Raw genomic sequence first — 22,878 nt, forward strand, 5'->3', positions numbered from 1 at the left:
AGCTTGCGACATATAGTTCTCTCAACTCTTAGCAGATTAGAAGGGCTTTCTTAGAGCATTGCTCTCTGCTTTCCAATAACACAGCCCATCTCAGGCATGTACTGAAACACCAGAGGTAGACATATCAGTCAGTTCTCAAAATCACATGAAATAAAAAAAAAAACACACATTTTGAGCTATAAATAACCCTAGGGAGAAACTCAAGGTTCTTATTTGATCCAAAGCCTCAAAAATAGATCCTGTTATTTACAGCAGCCCCCTTGACTAGTTGAGTGTGAACCATCCTACAGCTGAGAGAAAGAAAGAAAGAAAGAAAGAAAGAAAGAAAGAAAGAAAGAAAGAAGACAGAAATTCCATTTCCAAACAAAATGCTCATCCTGACTCATTCAGGGAAGGATCCAAGGTTTTTAACGCGGGGCACCGACTCTGCCTGCTTTTCCCCTTCATCATCTGCTGCCCTTTACAACATGGTATCAACTGGCTTGGTAAGAATCCACATTTCTTCCCTTTTGTTCCCTGGCTCCGTTCCAGCGTTTCACTTGTCACACTGATGGGTGAGGTGCCTTTCATATTGGCATAGGACAGCGAGCGAATGCCTCCCCTTATGTTATTAAACAGAGACCGGGCTGGTGAAGCTACCCAGAGCTGGAGCCCCCTCTGCGGCTTGGGAACACCGGCGGCGCCGTGGCTCCAGAGAATTTTGACTATGGCTGTGGAACCCAGCAGCTCAGCATCCATGAAAAGGAGAGTTGGGAGGAGGTGAGTGATACAGATCAGGGGATTTGGCTGTCACCATTGTCGGAGGGACTCTGGTGAGCAGCTTGCTGTGGGCTCAATGACTGCGACCCTAGTTCATTCAATGACTGCGACCCTAGTTCATTAGCTGATTAGATGTCTTTATCTGTAGAGATGAGCTGTTGGTTTCATGCGAGACGTGGGAGGAAATTCTGCTTTCTGTGCCCTGCAAGGAGCCTCTCTGAATTTACCTTCAGTGTCATGCCTTGAGGGAAAAAAATCCAAGTTTCTGGCATAAAGTTGCACGTGTGTTCCGCACACCGGCTTGCAGGCAGGCGACTGTTTGTTTCTAATTAGGGAGCTGAAGGCTGCTGGCAGAGGAGAGCGTATTTGTCGCACGTTGTGGCATTGCGTTTCATTTGTGTGTCTATGCTTTTAACACGGGGGACCACACATGCTAGCCCTGGGTTCTTCCCTATGGGTTCCGGCTCCATTACTTCCATTCTCAGGTTCATGTCCAGTTACTCTGAGCTGGTCCTTCAGAGGCTGCCTCGGTGAACACTCAGGGTTCTCCCATTAACTAGTTGTGTTCCCTGGTGTGGTTATCCTGACAACATAAACCCAGTTGTGTGTGTGTGTGTGTGTGTGTGTGTGTGTGTGTGTGTGTAGATATAATAAAACCTACTCAGGTGAGTAGTTGAGAAAATTAAATGGGATGGTCAATAGAGTGCCTACCAGATTGTCTGAAACTACCTGCTCAGCACATCTTGATTCTTTTTCTCTTACCTATAAAATAAGAGATTTGTGTTGAATGATCTCTAAGGCATTTTTAAAAGTTTAACAGCCCAGCTGGTGTGGCTCAGTGGTTGTTGAGCACTGACCCATGATGAACCAAGAGGTCATAACATTGCCCGGGTAGGGGGCATGCTGGAGGCAGCCAATTGATATTTCTCTCTCATGGATTTTTCTATCTATCCCTCTCCCTTCCCCCCTCTCTCTAAAGTCAGTTTAAAAAATAAAAATAAATTAAAAAAATTTTTAAAAAGTTTAACAAAATGTTTGTTGGTTACCTGCTAAGTAGTACACATTGCATTAGGCACTGGGGTTATAATCATGAACAAGACAACAAAACAGAGTAGGACCTGCCCTCATGGGACTTAAATTTCAGAGGACACAGGCAACATGCAAGGAAATGCTTAATGACTTTCCTTCCTCTTCTTTTCATCTTTCTTAGTTCAATCCAGCTCAAACTTAAGTTAACCGTTGAGGCTACGTCTCCATTAAACTTGAAAGGGCTATTTTCGGACTTAATATTTTTATATTTAGTGAACATATGCTGACGTTGCCTGGCCAGCATCCATCTCTCCTTTCTCTGTAGGAAGGCCCTGCATTTCCTTTGGGGGAACCGACCCTGTGTTTCGCTCTCAGTGTGAACCAGGTGGGGCGACACCCTGGCTCCAGGAATGCTCCCGCACTGTGGGGGGCCTGGCGCATTAGTGCACTCCCATATCCCAAGGCCACAATGATCGGCATGTGCTCGATCACAGGACCCCACCCAGGTTTTTCCAATCAAAGCAAATCAAAGGAGCTTCCGTCTACAGACAACCCCCCCTAAGATCCTTTCTAGGGACCATGCTTAATGTTTTCCTACTTTAGGAGATCTTGAGAGGTGACTTGGGGATGAAAATGTCTTTTTTTCTTTCTTTCTGAAGGGCTTTTTTTCTTCCTTTCAGAGTTCTTCATTGCCACCACAGAACTATTAGTGGGGCGCCTGCCCCTCACCCTATTATTTCTCCTTCTATGACTTTGAAATTGAGAGCTCTGTGGTTGGTGAAAGGCGCTTGGCTGATAACGCCTCTGACGGCCCTAGGTCCCTATCCATATTATTGTGGCATCCTCCATGCCACCTCAATGTCAGAGTCTTCTCTGAACCCTATGGATTCTGAAGTCTGATTTGTGATTCTGACAATATTTACATGCTGAGTTGTCTAGTGTATCTTCTGTTATAGAAACAATCAGACACAATACGTTCCCCCCTTGCTCATTTGTCTGAATGTGGCTGAATAAGTTTCGATCAGGGAAGCTACACTTTCTGAAGTGCTTCATAACATGAGGCAGTGGTCCCCCCTTCCACCAGTCAGCGTGTTTGTGTCTATTTTTATACACAGGCATTCCCTAAGCACTTAAAAAATCTTATTTGTGAGATGGATGTATTCAGAAAGACATTAGGCATGAACAAAAAGCCAGGTGGTCCGTTCATTTTTTCATGCATTTACTAAAAAAAAATAATTATCGGGTTCCCAACATACACGAGGTGCGCGACCTCTTCCTTTTTGGTGGGAGTGGACAAGCATCCAAGGAGTTTCCTTGAATCTGTGCAAAAAAAAAAAAAAAAAAAAAAATCAATCCCACCCGCTCGCAGGTAGGACCGCTCCACCCCCAAGTGGCGATGCGGTCCACGCACTTGGAGAACTGAATTGTCCCCGGGAGCAGGTGTGAGCGATGGAGCTGGGCGGGGAGCCTGGGCTGTGGACGCGGCTGGACCGCCGCGCGTCACCCGCCCAGCCCGGGGCGGGGCCGCGGACTCGCGTGGCCGGGGCAGCGCTCTCGCCGCCGGAACCCCCCAGGGGGCGCTCGCGCGGAGGTTTCCCAACTAGTATCTCGCGGGTTGCTGGGCGCATGGGTTTCGTCAGAAGGTGGAAATCTCTCTGAGAAGCTGCCATCTCCCCGCCACCCGCTCGCCTCCCCTACTCTCTTTCCTTCCTTCCTCCCTGGCTCCTCTCCGCTCCCTCCCTCCCCCCGTACCTGCCACTTTACTCTGAGTTCACTGAGGACCAGGCTGCTCCCCGCAGCGTTTTCTCCTTGCCCCAGCCCCCACCACCAAGAATGGAGTCAGGGTTTCCGGAGAGACCAAACTCTCCTCCCAGCATCTTTTCCACCCGCTGCTTTTAAACTGGTTCGGAGGACGAGGGGGCGGGGGGAGGGAAGCCCGAGCCCCCTGCACCACTCCACACCGACCACCTCCACTCCAAAGCCGGATTTTGCATTTTGCATCCTGGGGGCGGGGCAGACCGGTCCCGGGCCGAATTCTCTTTCTACTCCTCGAGGTTGGCACACCCAGGTAAGCAAACGCCAACTCTGCATTCCTGTGTTCCGGGGGCGCTGCGGTTGCAAAGTGTGTTGGGGCTGCTGCGCAGTAAGACCAACTTTTGAGATGCCCTGGGTTGCGCTCGGATTTGCTTGTTTATCGCCGCTGTGGTGGTGGTAAGGATGGGCTGCGAGCACAGGCTTTCATGCGAGGGAACTTTGATTTGATCCCTTCAGCTCGCCCGGCTCGCTCAGGTAGGGTGGGGCGCGTGGGGAGGTGGGGCGCGTGGGGAGGGAGGCCGCGCGGAGGGGGACCCGGTGCGCCCGCCGAGTGGCGGGTCCGGGAAGTCCTGGAGAGGGGAGGGGGGGCAGGGCAGGTGCAGACGGAGGGGGAGGAGGGGAGCAGAGTCCTAGCCGAAGTTGCTGCTCTCCCTCCGCTGGCGAGAAAGCGCTGGGGGATCGGAGAGGTTTCCAATGGCTTCACCTAGCGGCGGTGGGTTCGGCCTCTCTGCCTCCTCCCCAACCTCTTTACAAAACCTCCCAATTCTCCCGTCGCGCTCGCCCGGGGCTACCGGGCTTTAAGCTAATCAATAGGCTTGCAAGTCCCTTGATTCAGCCAAGTTCTTCAGCACGCCTTGCTCTGTGAAGTGAAGTAGCCAGGGGCGTCAGGGGACAGGGCGAGGGCTGGAGGGACCCCCTGAAGCGCTAGCCACAGCCGACTGAGGAGATTGGCATCGCAGACGCCCCGGATTGTTAGGGTGGGACCGAGGGGGACACTTAGGAGGTGCCCCACGCCAAGTCTAATGAGTGTCGATGACCATCCGGTGGGGAGAAGGGGAAGCTGAGAGATGCTCTTAGCAGATGCACCCATCCTTCCTCCTGAAGGAAGTGGGAGGGTGGGTGGGTGGGCTTTAAAGCCCTGGTTTTCACCGGCCCCCCAGACCCAGCCGCGTCCCAGGCGGCCTTGGGAGACTGGCTTCCAGTCCAGAGCTGGCCAGGCTCCGCAGAAATCGCCGGCTGCAGAGTTGAAGATCCCGTCCCTGGAGCGTGTGAAGTGCGCGCCATGGGGGTTCCTGAGGGGGAGGGAAGGAAGCAGAAGGAGAGGGGGGAGAGCCCGGGGAAACGTTGCTAGAGAAATAACAGAGTCCCTCTCCCCCCTCCTGCCCCAACTGACCCGCCGATGCCCTAGGATTTCAGTGCCTTTGGGAGACTCCCTGCTCCTGTACACCTGCGTTCAAAGCTATGCAAAGCCAGCTCCTCACCCTCTTGCTGCTTTGCCAGGAATGTTTAATGCATTGCTCTGGTGGTTCTTGGCTCATTGCTTCTCGGTTTCTTAAACAGCATTTTTTTTTTTTTTTTTTTTTTTTGCTGTCCAAGGTACTCTAAACTAGTGTTCTCCTGAAACGATGATGAAACCCTGCTCTTACGGAAAAACTACTTTATCTTCAAATGAAATATGCTTTTCTGCCCATTCCTTCTTTCTACTGCCCTCTTAGCATCCCTATTCTCAAACAACACCCTCCCCCTACACACACACACACACACACACACACACACACACACACCCCTTTCCTAGAGCCTAGTGTTTTGAATCCAGGATGGTATATTGTAGTGAGTATATACTGGTTAAACTGCATAGCACATCCCCCAGGAGTCAGAGAGAAGCAACAACTTTCCTTTTTTTTAATGCCCTTTAAGTTTAGGAAGGTCCCGTTTCTTTTTATGACCCAGCAGATAAGACAGAGCTCAGGATGGCTGTGGCTTCCATTCGATAACTTCTGATGTTTTCATTTCCCTTACTGAGCTGCTGCCTCTAGGTTAAATTCGTTTGATTTGCCTGTCCATTTTTAAAGAAAGGCTGAACAAAGTCGCTTTAGCAGACCAGGGGGTTGAGCTCAGAGTAGGTCAAAGGTGGTCACATCTGGGAGGCGGATAAAAATAGGATTGGCAATTACGGTTAGAACACCTGTGTTAGTAGTACTTGTGGGTCCTAATAAAGACCAGATTCTACTCATTGTCCCTGATGGGAAGATTCTGAGGGTTTTACAGCATCAAACTCAAACCACATCAAAACCAGGTGATGTCCCCTGGTCATCACATAAAAAAAAGGAAGTGTCAGTTCATAGAAGGAGTGGATGTCAAATCCTGGGCAGTGTTGAATGGTTGAGTGGCAAGAGCTTGCCTATAATGGAACCAAGGGTCTAGTCCTGTGTTATCATGTGAATGCTCTCGCCGTCCCAGACCTACGCCTCTCCTTTGAGTGGTCAGCCTCCTTTTTATTCTTCCAGACATAGGCCCATCCTGCTTTAGTGGGAGCAGGCACAGATGGGGTCTGTTGTACTTCCCAGCATGGGACAACCACTTTACTAGAGCTTCTAAATATTCCTTTTAAAATAATTGCCCTGAGGTTTCTGAGTTGTTTTTTAATTGTGCTTCTCAGACTTCTGTTTATCTCCAGCTATCTGGTGGCAACATAGCATTTTGCTTGACTCATCAGTTTGTCTTAAGGGGAGCCTGCTTTTAGAAGTTTTAATTAAAGAGTGTCTTGCATTCAAGTGTTTCTTGATCTGCGTGAGGATTTTTAATTTAAAAAGACCTCATTTCAGTTAATGGGAAGCAAAGATGTTATCTGTTTCCAGAGATGTTTTATGTAGTCTCCAACGAACAGCAGCTTTGCTTGTTCCCATCTTCAGACTGAGTCCGCCATCATGATTGAACACTTCAAAGTTATACTGACTCTAAGAAATAATTATGAATTAAAAAAATGGGTTAATGGTGGAATCTCTATTTTCATCTGCATTTGAATCTTTTGGAACATAACTGAATGTATTTATATGGTTTGTGCTGTGCCTTTCTCTGTCTTCATTTTATAAGTTCCCTGATTTGTAAGACGCTGGACCATTATGGCCACCTTTAGTCACATAAAGAAAGGACTTTCCATTTGGAGGTAAGCGTATTGGAGGTGAGCGGCTCATGTGTGTAATCAGTGTCGCACACTGTCACAGGGATCTGAATCCCAAACAGAAGGTGAGAGGGCTCCTCTGATGGTGGCAACTTGGCTGATTGGGAGAAAGTCTCTTCTGGAGCTGGGAAAGCCACTTCTTGAGTCTTTCTTTGTACTTTTTAATCAGAGACATAGCCTGCAGGTCGGTATGCATTTTGAAGGGAAAAAAAGCTAAATTTGTTCTCTGTATTTGATCTTTCCATTTTTGTCTTGTTAATATATTTTTTAAACCACAAAGCCCCTTTGGATCCATATATAACCCCAAGTCATATTTCCTTGGCAACCATAGTCAGTATATTAAGTCACGAAATATCAAGACAGAAAATTCAAAATGCATTTAAAAATGTCACATGGTTCAAGACCATCCTATAGTGCATTAGAACTGACCTCGCGGCATACAATAAAAGAGTTGCATTCTATTCTGACTTTCTCCTGATTGAATGTAGATGGTAAAGAACAGATTACAAGACCTTCATGCTTTTTAGGATTGTCCTAAAAATTCTACAATGGTTTTTCTTTTGAGGCAAGCATATTATGAAAATTAAGGGGTTAGAGTACAAATGCATTTTTTGGGAAAGGTGTTTATGTGAAGGTTGGTGGTAGGTCTAAAATCAAGCTCAATAACTTGGTCAGGCAGGATGTACTGTCTCTTCTATGTTACTTGAAATAGACACTATATAGTAAGGCCTCCATTAGCATTGAATTCAACCAGTGGGTATCTAATAAAACTTGTGGCTGCACAATACTTTCAGTCTTTTCTCTGCTAGAAACCTCATGTACGTGGAGCTTTCTGTTTAGTCCATGAACTACTAAATATATATGATTCATAGTATGTTTTCCTTAAGTTGGCAAATCCCAGGGAATCCTTTATTTGGCTGCTGTCTTCTCAGGAAAGCAGATTGTGAACCATAGCTCTTAGCTCAGTAAAAACTGAAGACCTGAAGGCAGGTCTTGAAGAGCTGAAAGTGGCCAGGATGACCAATTTGGGAAGGCTTATTCCAGTCCTATGACTTTAGTACACTCAGGGGGGTAGGGGGCGACCACCTACGCTGGCCTGTGGTACGTTCATCTCTATGCTGTGAACAACAACTTCATCACTTCGAATCTATGACCCTCAGAACAGGAAGAGAATGTGGGGATAACCTATGGACTCGAGCTGTTTAATTTGACAGATGCAGAAAGTGAACCTTAGAGAGATGACTTGCTCAAGATCAGGGGACTCATTCAACAGCCCTGTTGATTACTCCTCTCATAGAGAGACTCAAGTTCCCTGGAGATAATTACTGTGGTGGCGCCAATCTCTGGCGCCACATGTACTGATAATCTTTACTGAGTTGGGGATGGTTTGGCGGCGGGGAGGAGAGTGAGGGGGGGTACAGAGGTGGGAATCCCACATCCATTGGAGGGTTTGGAGGAGTAGGCTTGGGACTTATTACATTGCTGTCTCTAGGAGCCAGTGTAATACTTACCCAATAGAGATGATTAAATTTATACAAAGTCATTGTCTGCAGCCATGCCTGTTAATGTGCATGTTTTGTGAAGAATTGCTCATGCGGTCTTAGCTTCCTATTTTAAATGTCACAGCCGAGTCAGTAATGTAAACAGAGATGTTATGTGTGTTTACAGTTCCAGGAACCCACAGGGGAATCCCTTTTTCTGTTTTAAATGAAACGTGCATGCAAAATGAACAAACTTTCTAAAATGTTGCTTTTCTATCTCTGGTGCAGAACACAATTATCTCTTATTATTTAGAAAACTAGAAAACATCAGGGGGAAACTACAGTATTTCAGGTTAATTCTAGAAACCTTCTGAGGGTTAAGGTATATTGACTAAAAGGCCTTCCTTATTCAAGAGATCCCAAACATCTGTAGGGAAGTTCATTTCTCTTCGAGAGAGAAGAGGAACAAAATCAGGCTGACAGGGGTCCAAGGCCAAGGCAGCCCTAGGGGTTGGTGAGGCAAGAGGGAAGGGTGGGAGCGAGTTGGCATTAGAGAGGATGGTCGCTAGAGGGCGCCAGAGCACCGGCGGAGCCCACCTCCCCGGACCATGAGAGGGACTTGAAGGCTCAGAGATGGGTTTTGACAGAACCCCAAAGAGGTGCCCAGGTGTGAGTATGGGTTTTTCGGTCACTTCTCACTCTCCAGCCCAAATTACCTCGCTGCAGAGAGGGGACACAGGTTTCGCCTTCAGCACCAGGTGGGGCGCTTCCAGTGCCTGGTTGGGCTGCCCAGTGGCTGAGCAGTCTGACTGCTCTCAGGATTTTGCCTGGCAGTCTGGAGTCTGGCTGCTCAGAGGCAGAACTCGGGATCCAGAACTACCTGGTTTGAATCTTGGGTTTATAGCTTTCAAGCTGCAGGTCTTTGAGTGAATCACTTCACCTGCATGAGTGTTAGCATCTGGAAAATGGAACTAATAATGATTGTCAATGTGAAGTGTTTAAAAGTTTCCGGTATTTTAATTTTTTTCTTTATTGCTATTTAAAGAGAGAGAGAGAAAGGGCGAGAGAGACATAGAAACATCAACGATGAGAGAGAATCATTGATTGGCTGCCTCCTGCATGGAGGAGATGAAGTCTGAAACCTGGGCATGTGCCCTGACCGGGAATCGAACCGTGACCTCCTGGTTCATAGGTTGACGCTCAACACCTGAGCCACACCAGCCGGGCTAGTGTCCGGTATTTTGGTGGGCAGGCAAATACTAGTTCCCGTGCCCTTTCACTTGAGTCTCCCAGAACTTCTTCCTTTCCTTTCCCTCTGAGCCTCCTTCTTCTGCCTCCACATCCTCAGAAGGGTCTCATTTGTTTGTTGAATAATAATTGATCACAGCCTTAATGCCAAAAGCTATGCTAGGCACTGGACATAAACGTGAAGTTCATTTCTTTTGAAGTCGCAGGCCTGAGGGGCAGACAGGTGTGAGAAGAAACATGAAAACCCGCAGTGGAAAGTGTGAGGAGAGAGCTGAACAAATGATGTGGGTAAGACATACCAGAGTCACTGGCTTTGCGTCAAAGAGCCTGGAAAATGGTCCCTCAAGTCCTTCACATTCAGGTGTTTTTTTTTCCTCTCCTTGTATTTCAGGGAACAGGGTCTGTGGGGAAGGGGGAGGGGAATCTCGCTCCGCATACACTTTGGTTCTTATATATATTTAATGGTGCTAATCGAGGTTCTTAAATCCACTCAGCTTGTCCCACTGCCCTGTATGTACTAATTTCATCAATATCAAGAGATGAATGCCTATGCAATTGACTTCCTCCATTTAAACAGGAACGTGATTTTTAAAGGAAACGTGATAGAAATATAACAGCAAGATCCTTACCGCTAAGTGGTGTGTCTGGAACAATCTAAATAAGGGTTCAATTTTTAGGATATTGAGAAAGGTGTATGAGCCAAATACAAGCATGAACAAAAATGGAAAATAATGACGGTACAGTGGTGGAAAGGAATGCTTTATCAGCATCATTAAAGTGACAGAAAAGCTTTTAATTTATTAGTAGGCACTGGGGGTACGGGGATGCCTGATTTGATGTCAGCAACAAAATGCAACATTCAGGGAGGTTTGCGCCTGAGTTCGTGTGGCTGTGTACCCAGGATGGGCACCTTGGGGCGGGTGTGTTAATTTTATCTGGCCAGGTAGATGGCAAAGCTCCTGAGAAGCCCAGTTGGATTCTTTTGCTCCATAAATCCTGTGAGTTGATTGTGTATGAATCATGTTGGAGGAAAGGCCTGGTTAGAGGGAAGGGGTGGAAATCGTTGATTTTGGGAGCAGCTGATGGCCTGAAGGAATTTTAAAGGACAGGACAATAAATGTTTCCTATGGAATCAGAGACTCTGAGAGCTGGACAGTCACACACAATTAGGCACACCCCTTCCCAGTTTCCAGATGAGGCAATCAGCAAGGTGGGATCACCATCGATGCCGGTTGGGGGTCCTTGGGCCCTTCATGAGAGCAGGACTCTTCCTGTTTTGTTCACTACTGAACCCCAAACAGGGCGAGGCATCTAGTGGTTGCCCAATCAATCTTGGTTGACTTCATGATCAATGCTATTTCTTCCTTGTTCTTATTTAGGAATGTGCCAAAAAAAAAACCCCCCAAAAAAACACAACCCTAGGTTGTAATGCATTTTGATGTCAAGTTTTTTTTTATGATAATGATATTTGTCAAGTTTTGTTATGATAATGGTGTAAGCTTAGAAGGTAGCTAGACTTGGTTCAAATCCTGGTTCTGCCACTCAGTAGCTGTTTGGCTTAGGGAAAGTTACTAAACCTCTCTTACTGAGCCTTATTCCCTCATTTGTAACAATGGGGATAAAGCTATATTCAGTAGCAAAGGACCTGCATCATAGGTGTGCACTAAGCATTAGTTTTTCTTACCCCCTCACTCCTGCTCTCTGCCCTCAGAGAAGATTTAAGGGGGGTATAAAACTTTAAAAAAGTGATTTTAATTTATTTCAGATAATACATATTTATCTTGCAGAAGAAATAAAATTATTGCACTACATAAACAAACACATACACAGTTACTACAAATACGTATTCTGTGGATCTGATATTATTAGTCCCTTTCTATAACTAACTGGAGGCCCAGTGCAGGAAATTTGTGCACTGGAGTGGGGGGGGGGGGATCCTTCAGCTCGGCCTGCGCCCTCTCGCAGTCTGGGACCCCTGACTCCTTACTGCCCACCTGCTTGTTGCTCCTTACTGCTCTGCTCACTGCTCCTTAGTGCTGCCGTGCAGGCGGGAGAGGTTCTTGCCACAGCCACTGCGCTCACCAGCCGTGAGCCCGGCTTCTGACTGAGTGGCGCTCCCCCTGTGGGAATGCACTGACCACCAGGGGGCAGCTCCTGTGTTGAGCATCTGCCCCCTGGTGGTCAGTGAGCATCGTAGCGACCGGTCGTTCTGGTCATTCCGCCATAATGGTCGTTTAGGCTTTTATTATATAGATTGGGTCAATGACACAGCACTAGCAACTGGGGAAGAAAGGGAGGGCTCAAATCTAGGGTGTCCCAACTCAACTTCTAAGACCAGCGTGTTTTTTTCAAATCCATGGTTCATATGATCTTTGTTTCTTATCCATCCTGTATGTCAGCTTCTCTCAAGAAGGCTCAGACCCTCCTTCACCTGCCCTCAAGGTCTGGCTGTGCTACCACCCCTGCCTTATAACATCCGTAGACATTGGTGTGCCCTCTCCCCGGGCATAATACAAGCTTTTCCAGGTACTTCCTGCTAGAACCGTCTGGTACATAGAGCACTGCTTCTGTTACCTTGTGTGCCTGCCCATTCCCTTAGCCTATGGCCTGTTTGTGGGTGGCTGCCATGTACATTTAACTTCCTTAAAATCAACTCTATACCTTCTCTCATTTATTAAAAATACTCATGTTTTGACTGTGTGCTCTATATGCTATAATCTAAGTTAATGTGTGAGGTTGTACAGATATAGTACTGCACAATATTGTGTGTGTAATACAATATGATATTGTACTCGGTGAACAATTGATGGGATTCTTTCCAAGGATTGTTACGGGAGGTTTAGTTTATGCATTAACTTTGAATCGTAGCCCCTATCTAGAAAGTGCTTCATTATATTTGCAAGACTATTCTCTGTGGTGGATATATACATAGGTAGAATTACTCGCGAAGGGCACACATTTGGAGTCAGGTATTCCTGGGCTTGAATCCCACCTCTGCTTAATCTCTTGAAGCTCCATTTCTACAGGTGTGAAATGAGACTATGTTAGTGCCCACGCCTTAGGATAGCTGTGAGCCTCGACATGTGCAGTGTGCATCTGTACATCCCCAGCGCCCACCTTGTTGCAGGCATATGGAAATTTACTCAAACTGCAGCTGTTATCGGCTGGCGGCATCCCTCAAAGGTTAGAACTCATGAGTAATTTCCCTAATGGTAGTGGTTTGCTGTGTTGCAAGGGAGTTGTGAAAACTAGAAATCAGTGATCAAATGTATGCTTTCTAGAGCTACAGACACAACCAGTTACCTTCCTTCTCTCTCCTCGCCCACCTCTGTTCCCTCCCCCAGGTTTTATGCCTGGCCACAAAGATGACTCGAGGGTTATGCTGAGGCTTCTCCAAGGTATAACATCCTCTGTTCCTGCTGGTGCCAGCTTTATTCAAACGCAAAGCGTGCTCAGCACTGGCCCCCAGACGCATAACCAGAATCCAGAATCAGTCACTCCCCCCTGCGAGGCCCAAAACAGATGTTGGTTGTGTTTGACTTTCTGTATCTCCTACCTTTGTCCAAAAGAGATCCTAGGCATCCAACAACGGAGAACTGTCTGCTATCGAAGTCCTGTATGCTACTATCATAAAATACTTTTTTTTCAGGGAGACTCCATGCATATCTTAAAGCCACGGTTCTCACCCTTGGGCACAAATTAGAATCTCCTGAGGGCTTGTTACAACACAGACTGGTGGGTCCCCTCCAGAGTTTCTGATCCAGTGGGGCTAGTGTTGGAGCCAGATAATTGGTAGCTGTGATACTTTCTCGGGTGATGTTAATGCTGTTAGTTTGGGGACCTGAAGCTTTCACTGTCTATAGGTAAACTGTGCATTTTCTCTCCTGTGTGGTGCAACTGAGAACAGCGTTAGTGGTGAAGAAAGGGATCTGACATTTACTGAGCACCTATGACATTTGCCATGTGCCAGGTGCTTCACTGAGCACTTTACCCATAGTTGTCCTATTTAATCCTCACAGTCTCCTGCCAATCAATTCAAAAAAATATTTCTTGAGACCCTGTTTATGTATGAAGCAATGGGCTGTGCTAGGCTCTGGGACTATGGAATGAAGAGAATGAACACTACAGGCATAATCCTGACCTCCTGGATATTATATTTCAGTAGGGAAGCAGGCTTGCGAAGAATAGTCTGTTGCATAGAAAATGGAAGACCAGAGAGGCTAAGTAACTTGGCTAAGGTCACACAGCTAGTGGGAGGCAGAGAAGACAAAACAAACTTAAAAACCATTTTACTTCCAGTGAACCAGAGGTTCTCAGACTCTTTGGTCTTAGGGCCCCTTTATACTTTCAACAATTATGGAAAACCCACCAAGAGCGTTTGTTTATCTGGGTTAAATCTGTCAACATGTACTGTCTTAGAAATTACAACAGAGTGGTTCACCTTTTGAGAACCATGGCACTGCAGGTAGCTCTATCATTCTCAGATTCTGAACCCTAATTTGTTTTAATGACTTTGGTCGCCATGAAAGATGAGAAACTTCTCATCTCTTCTCAGTCATGTTTTTTAAACACAAGAGTCTCTCTTAAGCTTTAGCTTATATTTCTAGTGATGGTGACTTCCCTACAGAAAAGTGGAACCTGCTTTGGAATTTCCTTTTTGTATGTATGTGTGTATGTATGTATGTATGGTATGTATGTATGTATGTATGTATGTATGTATCTATGGTTTGTATGTATGTATGCATATGTCTGTGGTAAGGAAAAGCAACAATTAAATTGCCAATCACAGAGCAAGCTAAGATATAGTGGCTTTGCTGTTCACTGAAGGACCTCTGTCCCAGCGGAGGGCACTTAAGAAGATAGAGTTTATAAAAGCCTGCGACGCGTGTTGCCATCACAAGGGAAGCCCGAGCATGCTGAGAGATCACTCCCGCTGCCTCGTAATAGGAAGAAAAGTAGATGCACGATTGGGCTCCAGGGCTTGCAGATTTGATGTAATGTTGGCAGCCGAATCGGGTTTAATCGCGGGCTAACGACCGAAACACTGCCCTTCCCCATCATTTTCACTCATTATCTAATGGGAATGAGAAGTCCTCGTAGACATTTTCCTTCAGTGTGTAATGGTCCGTGGTTGTTCCGACACTGACGCGCTCTCTCTGGCTGACTCGGGATGTTTTATGGCGTCGTTAGGTTTTACCAAGTACAGTCAACGGAATCAGAGCTGACATAACAGTGTGGCTCTCAATTGATGATCAATGAATTCAAATTGCCTTTTCTTTTTATGGAACCCAGAGAACTAAGGGGGATAGTGCAGCAAGCTTAGTGCAGTTTATTTAGAGGTAGCGGATCCTTGGATGAGAAGTTAGGAAGGGGATCTGCCAATTGTCGGGTTATTTGTTTATTTTTTCGACACCAAACATCTGGGTCACTGGTTCATAGAGAAACTTTGAAAATGTTTGTCCAGATGTTTGGTGTCACATAGCACATCCCATAGCCAAAACAAGCCAACCCAAACCACGAGATGCTAGATGATCACTTGTCATCTTCCTTCAACGCTGAAATTGGACACAAAGCGTCTCTGTTGGTCGACCCGGGGCAGCAGGCATTCTTGCACACAGCATCTCTGGGTACAGCGCGCAGTTTGCCAGGGGATTGTAACTTTTTTGGAGGAAATACCTTTCTGGAAAGAAGCACTTACAGGAGGGTCTAAGGCATAAGTGATTGTTGAATCACTGTTGCATCTTCACATCCCCCAGGCATCTGAGATACATCTCCTGAGGGCCATCGCCTGGGAGCCCTTTGAGCCAGGTTTCTTGTGCTATTTTTAAGTTTTGAGCTTTTGCCCAGAATTCTCAAGTTCTGACTTGATGGGCTCGTGTGAGCAACACACACTCACTCCACGTGATGAACCCTGTTGGTTTTGCAGGCTGCAAGGGCCGCTTCGGAGAACCCCTTTCTCTGAAGCCGCACAAACAGGGAGGCAGCTGGGCCACCCGTTTCTCACTCGCCCACCCTGTAATGTGAGCCCAGGTAATGGGCTCACAGAAGATCAGACCTGCGTACCGACGACCCTTCACTTCTGCCCTGTGTCTGCCTTGCCGACCACGCTAAGCAGCCTCGCTGAGACTTGCCTCCAGCAGGGATGGATGAGAGTTCTTCTCTATGGGAGTGGCATGGTGATGGAACCTACCTAATATCATGGGAACATCATCGTCCCTCACTGGGGAGAAGACATCACATTCATTAGGGAGGCTCAGGGCTTGGTTACTTAGGTGGAAACTTCTGTCTTTGTGTGGCTGGTCAGGAACAGTTCTATTTCTGATTCCCATTCCTTCCCTGTGCTGTCCGAGTAATTATACTAGCTGGTTATAACGTTCACGCCCTTAGCTCCTTATTCTGTTATTTTTCAACGAATCTAAGGGAGTTTTGAGGTGAAATAAGACCCAATTAAAGCAAACTTGAGATCTGCAGCCCAACGAGGTCATTGTCATATGAGAGGTCAGCAAAATACAGCCCCTGGGTCAAGTCCAGCATGCAGACTTTATTATTTTTTTTGTAAATAAAGTTTTATTGGAACATAGTCACACCTCTTACTGCCTATTGCTGCTTTCACTCTACAATGGCAGAGCTCAGTAGTTGCAACAGAGACTGTATGGCCCATGAAGCCTGTTATCCTTGCTTTTTATAGAAAAAGTTTGCTAACACGTGCACTTGGGGCATATCTCTATTTGGCCATCTCCAGGTGGGAAATGTACATAGACTTCAGAAAATCCAAGGGGATATTATTCTGAAATATGGACTGAATATCTAAGTGAAAAAGTTTTAAAAATATTTTTTATTGATTTTTAGAGGAAGGGGAATGGGGGGGGAGAGAGAGAGAGAGAGAGAGAGAGAGAGAGAGAGAGAGAGAGAGAGAGAGAGAAACATTGATGTGAAGGGGAAACATTGATCAGCTGCCTCCTGCACTTCCCCTACGGGGGATGGAGCCCATAGCCCAGGCAGGTGCCTTGCCCGGGAATAGAACTAGCAACCTTTCAGATGATGCCCAACCAACTGAGCCACACTGGCCAGGGCTCACTGATAAAATTTTGTTGCTATGCATTGTGAAGATCTTGCACACAGTAGGAGCTTGTAGGATGAATGATTATGCATTTCAAGATAAATGACTTATGGTCTGAGTTTTATTTCCCCAGTTATAAAATCAAAGTGTTAGATTTGATCTCTTAAGGATCCTTCTTGCACGGCTATTCTACATAATGTTAGAGAGAGAGGAGGTAAAACAGTCTTGGTGCCTTGCACCCCAGTCTGCCAAAGCGACAGCCACGGCCTCGAGAGTCACCACCTGTCATATTCATTTAGCATCAGCTGGAATTATTAGGAAGGGTCAACAAGCATGACCACCTGCTGGCAGTGATATCAAGTGTCTTACATGGAGAGAAACAAAGGGATTTGAGTTGAGAGCATCAACATTTTGCTTACTGTCTGTTCTGAGTTGCTTTATGGAGATGGGCTTGAAGAATGGATTTGTGTTCAGCGGCTCTCGGCATAATCTTGGTCACGTGCCAGATGGGCCTAAGGTCCCTTCACTCACGTACCAAAATCATACACTTCCACGAGTTTCCAAAATTATTGTTCCGGGAGGAAACACCTCCAGATTGATCACTTGGTGGGGGATGGAAGGGGGAGAGGTGATGGCAGTGTCCTGGCTCTTAGTGTCCCCTCCCCCCGTCCCCCCCCGGGGAGAAATAGAACATGTGCCAGCATGGGAGCAAGGCTCCGGCTCTGTGGAATGATTTGGGTAGCTGACTCCTGATTCAGAGCATATGCCATGTTCCCCTTTAGTCACTGAAGTTCCCACGGTCCTCTTTGCTGGGGGAAAAAACACCAGGGTTTCCATCTGCTCAGTTCCACAGACCTGATCGCGGGGTTATCATTGATTAATCCACTCATTTGGGAGGGTGACACGCTGCCTCTGCTGAGAGGTGAGCAGAGCCTCAGCCTCTGCGTCCTGGTCCCAGGCTGCTCCCGGGATTTCCTTCCAGGCACTCCAGCCTCCGGAGCACTGGGCTCAGATGCAGCAGCCCTGCCGGCCTCCCATCCTGGTAAGTGACTTACGCACCGTGGCAGGTCAGGCAGCCGAGTGCAGGGGGACCCTGGGCAGCCCTGGGCTGAGGAGGGGAAGCCCACACATAAGCTTTTGGCTTCCACCTGCAGAACGCAGACCACTTTCTCCCTTTTGGGGAAGAGAAGGGTAGGAGGGACAGGACAGGACCGACACTGGAAAGATAGAGTTTGTGCCACGTACGTAGTGCATCTGCTCCCTTTAGGCTCCACGGGTGGGAGGCGTGTTGCATGGACAGACTGCCCAGTTCCGCTGGGGAGCTGAATTTGTTCCTCTCTGGGCTTTTAGTTTCGGAGAGCTCCTAATACTCAGAACTTCTGAAACCCATTAGTCTCGGGGCGAGAGGCAGAGAGGCTGCTTTTTGATCTGCTGAAGTATGGCTGATGTTGCAGTTCCGTAAAGTGACATCACTTAAGGCAAATTTTCCTGAATCCTGAGTTTCGTATTGGTTACCTCTATTGTTCTGTGTTGTCAAGTAACTGGGCAAATGCTATGTGCATCACGGTAAACCGTCCTTACCCCTTTACATGTGTATCTCCTTCTGCCCCATTTAATGTATGTTTACAGTCATTGACCAAGTTTGTCTTTTAGTGCACTGTGCTACAGTGTGGTGCAATACCGTGCCCATTCCTCTGAATCAAATTTATTTAAACCCTCCATCTAAAACAACAGCTACCCGAGTCTTCCGGCTACTCCCCACCCAGGGCTTAGAAGATTTCAAGTGCAATCGAGGCAGAGCCTTAGAGATGAAGTTCCTTTTAGGAAAAGGCAGCCCCGTTTCTGCAGCTTGGAAGTGAAGATGCTAACAGTCGGCCTCCCAGAGTTGGCCACCATGTACAGCTTTCACCATGTGCAGCTTTCTCGCCTGTCCGATTGGTAAATGCTGATCCTGGCACGGAGACCCTCAGAGCATTTCCCATGTTCTTGTTTCACAACTCCCGAGAGACGTGCCAAAGGGAAGGTGATACAGGACACTCTTTTCTAGATAAAACATGATTCATAAAGGTGGCAGCCGTGCCATATGGGAGCAGTGATTAACAGCGGCAGAGTTTGCTAACAGTTTTTTTTTAAAAAAATAAAGTGATAGAGTGGATTTTCCCATTATTCCGTGCTTGCTCAAGCGCATCGCCCTGGTTTTGCTCGGCCCCCTTGTATTCTGCAGCAGTCGAATCACTCTTCCTGTCTCAGCGGGGCTTATGTCAGGGCTTCCTTAAATATTTCCCATCTATGCCGGCTTATTCTCCCAGCAATAGTTTAAGTTTCAAGACACTGATTTGGTATATTAAGACTGCAACCTCCTTGAAAACCACTCATCTTATTTTCCTTTTTAGAGTCTGTTTGGACGAGCAGGAGGGAGCACATTTCCAAGGCTTATGCCTTTGGAATGGCTTTACTTTAATTTAGAGCCGGGATGGCGGTGGGCAGGTGCTTAATGAAGTGTCACAGGTTTAAATGGCCTTCTCTTGCGATCACAGCAGATATGGGCTGCAGGGCTTGTGGGTACAGACAGACAGACCGATAGATGGGTACAAAGACAGGTGTACCTCTGAGATGTGCAGTGGAAGGGGAAGAAAGCTCCTATATTAAAATTTCATGGTCACCTTAAAGAAATAGGTTAATTTTAGGAAATGCATTTTCATGAACTTCAGTTGTCTTTGGCAAACGAAGCAAGCCCTCTTTTCCTGACGGATAACTCCCCCTCCCCCCACTTCTCGCCTCCTATAGGGTGGTAGTTTTAATCTTGTTTGGATCACAGTTCCCTTAGAGCAGTGGTTCTCAACCTTCTGGCCCTTTAAATACAGTTCCTCAGGTTGTGACCCAACCATAAAATTATTTTCATTGCTACTTCATAACTGTAATGTTGCTACTGTTATGAATCGTAATGTAAATATCTGATATGCAGGATGGTCTTAGGCGACCCCTGTGAAAGGGTCGTTCGACCTCCAAAGGGGTCGCGACCCACAGGTTGAGAACCGCTGCCTTAGAGCATCTATTGAGAACTGTGGACTCCTTGCCTGAAAAGTGAACACACAGACTAAAGTCTGCATCCAGATTCAGGGGTGTAGGGACCTCCCTAAGGCATAGACCTTCTCCTTTTCCCACCCAGAGTTGCTTCATTGTATCTTCAATGGATGTGTTCCCCCATGGCAATTTTTTTTAAGTACATTAACATTCACAGAGTCATGGTTATTCTGTTAGAGGGAAAGGAGAACAGTAGAGTTGGAGACATCTTGGGAAGCCGGAGCTGCCTGGGATCTTTCATGGGGTTGTCACAAAGAGTTGTGCGTTTGCCAAGATGTAGGCTGCCGCCTTCCTGTGTTGTTTGGGCACACTCTGAATTGAGTGTCGAGGCCCTGAGGGGTGGATGGAGGAGGCGGGTGGAGGAGGGATGATGGCAGTGCCACGGGGGGTTGGCAGAGAGGGAGGCATGGCTGTGTGCCAATGAGTGTCCTCAAAGGCACTCCCCTGCGCCCGCCCCATGGAGCCTTGGAGCCCGGATTCCCTGATGGGCTGCCTGGGAAGCTGGTGGACTGAGGGGGTCATGTGATGCCTTGGCACAAATAAGAGGAGAAGGCCTCCCACTGCACCTCCTGGTGGAGAGCCAGTGGTGCCTCAGGCTTATACCCAGACGCCCTCCAGAGCTCTCAGTCCTGGGCCACGAAATGCAGCCTTCCTGGTGCTGACTCCCCAGGGTCGGTGGCACTTCTGGGCAGGACATGGTGGGTGCTGACCTGTGAAGCAATCGGCATTGGAAGGGGGTCACACACAGCTTTATGCAGGTGCATCAGCAAGCCTGGAAACAGGTGCTGGGGGGCCCGTAAGGCACCAAGAGATATTCCGGAAATAGAAAGGGACCGAGGATAAACATGGAAGACCCGGAAAGCCAAGGGTAAGACTTGTCCTGCATCCCAGCCTTGCCCCTCTTTTTCATTCTCCCTTCTCCTTCCTCCCACCCTTTCTTCTAGCTTTCCTTCCATTTTTCTTTCCATCCTTCCTTTCTTCCGGTCTTCTGTCCTCCTCCCATCCCTCTCTCCCTCCATCCTCCCCTCTTCTTCTTTCCCCTCCTCATTGTCTTCCTGTTCATTTTTTCCATTCACCTTTCCTCCCACCCAGTCTTCCTTTCCTCCCATCCTTCCTTCAGTTCTGCAGACGTTTGAGGTGCCTCCCGGGTGCAGCCTGTCCTTCGCTTGCATGAGATTTTCATCCCTTCTCCCTCAAGACGGGTCTCCCTTCACGCTCTGCAGGGAGAGAGAGAGAGATTTTTGTTCTGTTACCTTTCCTCCACTCCTTCCTTCCTGGTTTGCCTTCCTGAGTCGACGAGCATATATTGAACACCCACCTGTGCCGTTTACTGCCTTAGGGGGAAAAGCTAAAATGATGATGGACTTCGCTTTCAGGGAGCGAACATCAGATTTAGGAATCAAGGTACAAGCATGTGAGGAGCCAAGTGATAGTGTAACTGTTGCATGATGTCACAAAACAAAAATGTGAGATGATGTGAGACAGTGCGAGCGCTATTGCTGGGCGAGTGAAACGAGACATGTTTTGAGCCCAGAGAATGGAGCCTTTTTTTGTAGGGTGGGTGGGCTTGGGAAAGTCTTACAGAGAAGAAATATAAACTGGGGTTGCAAATAGGATGTTAACATTTGGAGAGGAGAGAAAATTTCAGTGCAGCAGGGGGACTGGTGTAAGTGAAAGCTCAGTGGTACCGGTCATTTTGGTTGCTGCTGTTGCTTTATTTTCCGAGGGAACGTTTCAGGGGAAGCTGTTTTGCTCTTTCAGGGCCCCTTTGACTTCTCCTGGGGGTACTGCCATCTCCTCTCTAGTTTCCATATTTCCCCCCAAATGCCGTTTCTCGTCTGCTGGTGATGGGCTCAGGGGAAACATCCAGTTTATCTGAGAGCTACCTTGGTTAGCAGTCACTTTGCTATGCTGCTACTTAGGCTGGAAGTCTGAATACAAGAGAGGGCATTGAAATCTAATTTTCAGCTTGGTGATTGAAATTTCAACTAATTTTTGTCAGCTCTCGGGTGAGCCAGTGCACTGCTTTGGGGGCTGGTGGGCTGACTGGGGGAGAGCTGAGCGAGCCTGGCAGTCAAAGGTTTCAGTTGGGATTCCTAGTGTGGCCGGTCTGACACGGTGGAGTCCCATTCAGGACATAATGCCTGGCATGTCATTGGAGTTTTGGTTTCTTTTTATTGCAGCAGATTAGGGTTGAAAGGATCTTAGAGGTCGTCTTGCCTTTTACACGGTCCAATCCTATAGGTCAGGGAGCTCTCTCGTTTTTGTTGCTCATCATATGCACATTTAATTTGTGTTCTCGGATGTTTTCATAGTAGGTGTGTGTTAGGAGCTAAAACCAATTTATAGCAGTGCCTGGTCAGCCCTCTTACCCCAATGTTTGGGTCTTTTGTGGCAGTGACTGGAATGAAATGTGACCGATACGTTGTGATGACAGCCTAGCCATGGAGGCTGGAGATTCTAAGTGTATTCCCCCTGAGGCTGGCATTTCTCTGCGATTGTTCCGTCAGGTCCTCTTGAAGGCTTAGCCTCGTCAGCAGCACTGCTTGGGAGATAGAGGGTGGCTGGGTCCCCTCAGCTTGTGGCCTTTTGATTTTTGCCCTTAAGTAAAGAAATAATCCCTTTACCAAATATTTGCTGGCTGCTCAGAAGAGAATGTTCTCATTGGTGCATTATAATTGATTATTAAAATGTTCACATTTAGGCGTATTATATACCTTGTGTGTGTGTGTGTGTGTGTGTGTGTGTGTGAGTGTGTGTGCAGTTAAAACAAACGATTCCTTTTCTTTCCAAGAACAGTGTGGTGATTCTTAGGGTCTATTTGATCTTTCCTTCTCTTCTGTCGTTAGTTGAAACCTGGTTAAAGGGGTTCCTGTAGCAGAAAGGAAGGGGGAAGGAACATGGCCCTGGTGGAAAGCAGAAGCCTCACTCTAAGCTACCCTAGAATGTTTTTGCCAAAAGGCAGTTTTGACATTTTTTTATTCAACTTCACATGTCATGAATAAGGAAAACCTAGATCCAGAGATGTGAAGTGATTTGGGCCAAAGCAATGCCGCAGATTAAAGGTAAGCCATCGAGTACAGATTCTCTGGCTCCTGAAAGTAACTTGATGTGCAGAATCTTTGCATCCTATTAGCAAAATATGTTAGCAAATGAAAGCAATGACAATAAATAGTCGATCAGTGAATACATCAAACAGTTTTGTTCCACATTTTATTGGG

General features: G+C 47.1%; 1 protein-coding gene across 2 annotated transcripts in view; it reads left to right on the forward strand.

The window, feature by feature from the left end:
* The first annotated feature begins 281 nt into the window (after nucleotides 1–281).
* CPNE4 (copine 4) overlaps nucleotides 282–22,878 on the forward strand; it is a 354,210-nt gene continuing 331,613 nt past the window's right edge. Inside the window, exon 1 of one of the 2 annotated variants that reach the window (XM_036332620.1) lies at nucleotides 282–759. In XM_036332620.1, the coding sequence (XP_036188513.1) occupies nucleotides 593–759 (167 nt within the window). In that variant the 5' untranslated portion in view covers nucleotides 282–592. Of the gene's footprint in view, nucleotides 760–3,266; nucleotides 3,857–22,878 lie in introns of those variants that run through there. The other variant, XM_036332621.1, reaches the window with a different exon arrangement.

Source organism: Myotis myotis, unplaced genomic scaffold (assembly GCF_014108235.1).
Source record: "Myotis myotis isolate mMyoMyo1 unplaced genomic scaffold, mMyoMyo1.p scaffold_m19_p_13, whole genome shotgun sequence".
Taxonomy (NCBI): Eukaryota; Metazoa; Chordata; class Mammalia; order Chiroptera; family Vespertilionidae; genus Myotis; species Myotis myotis.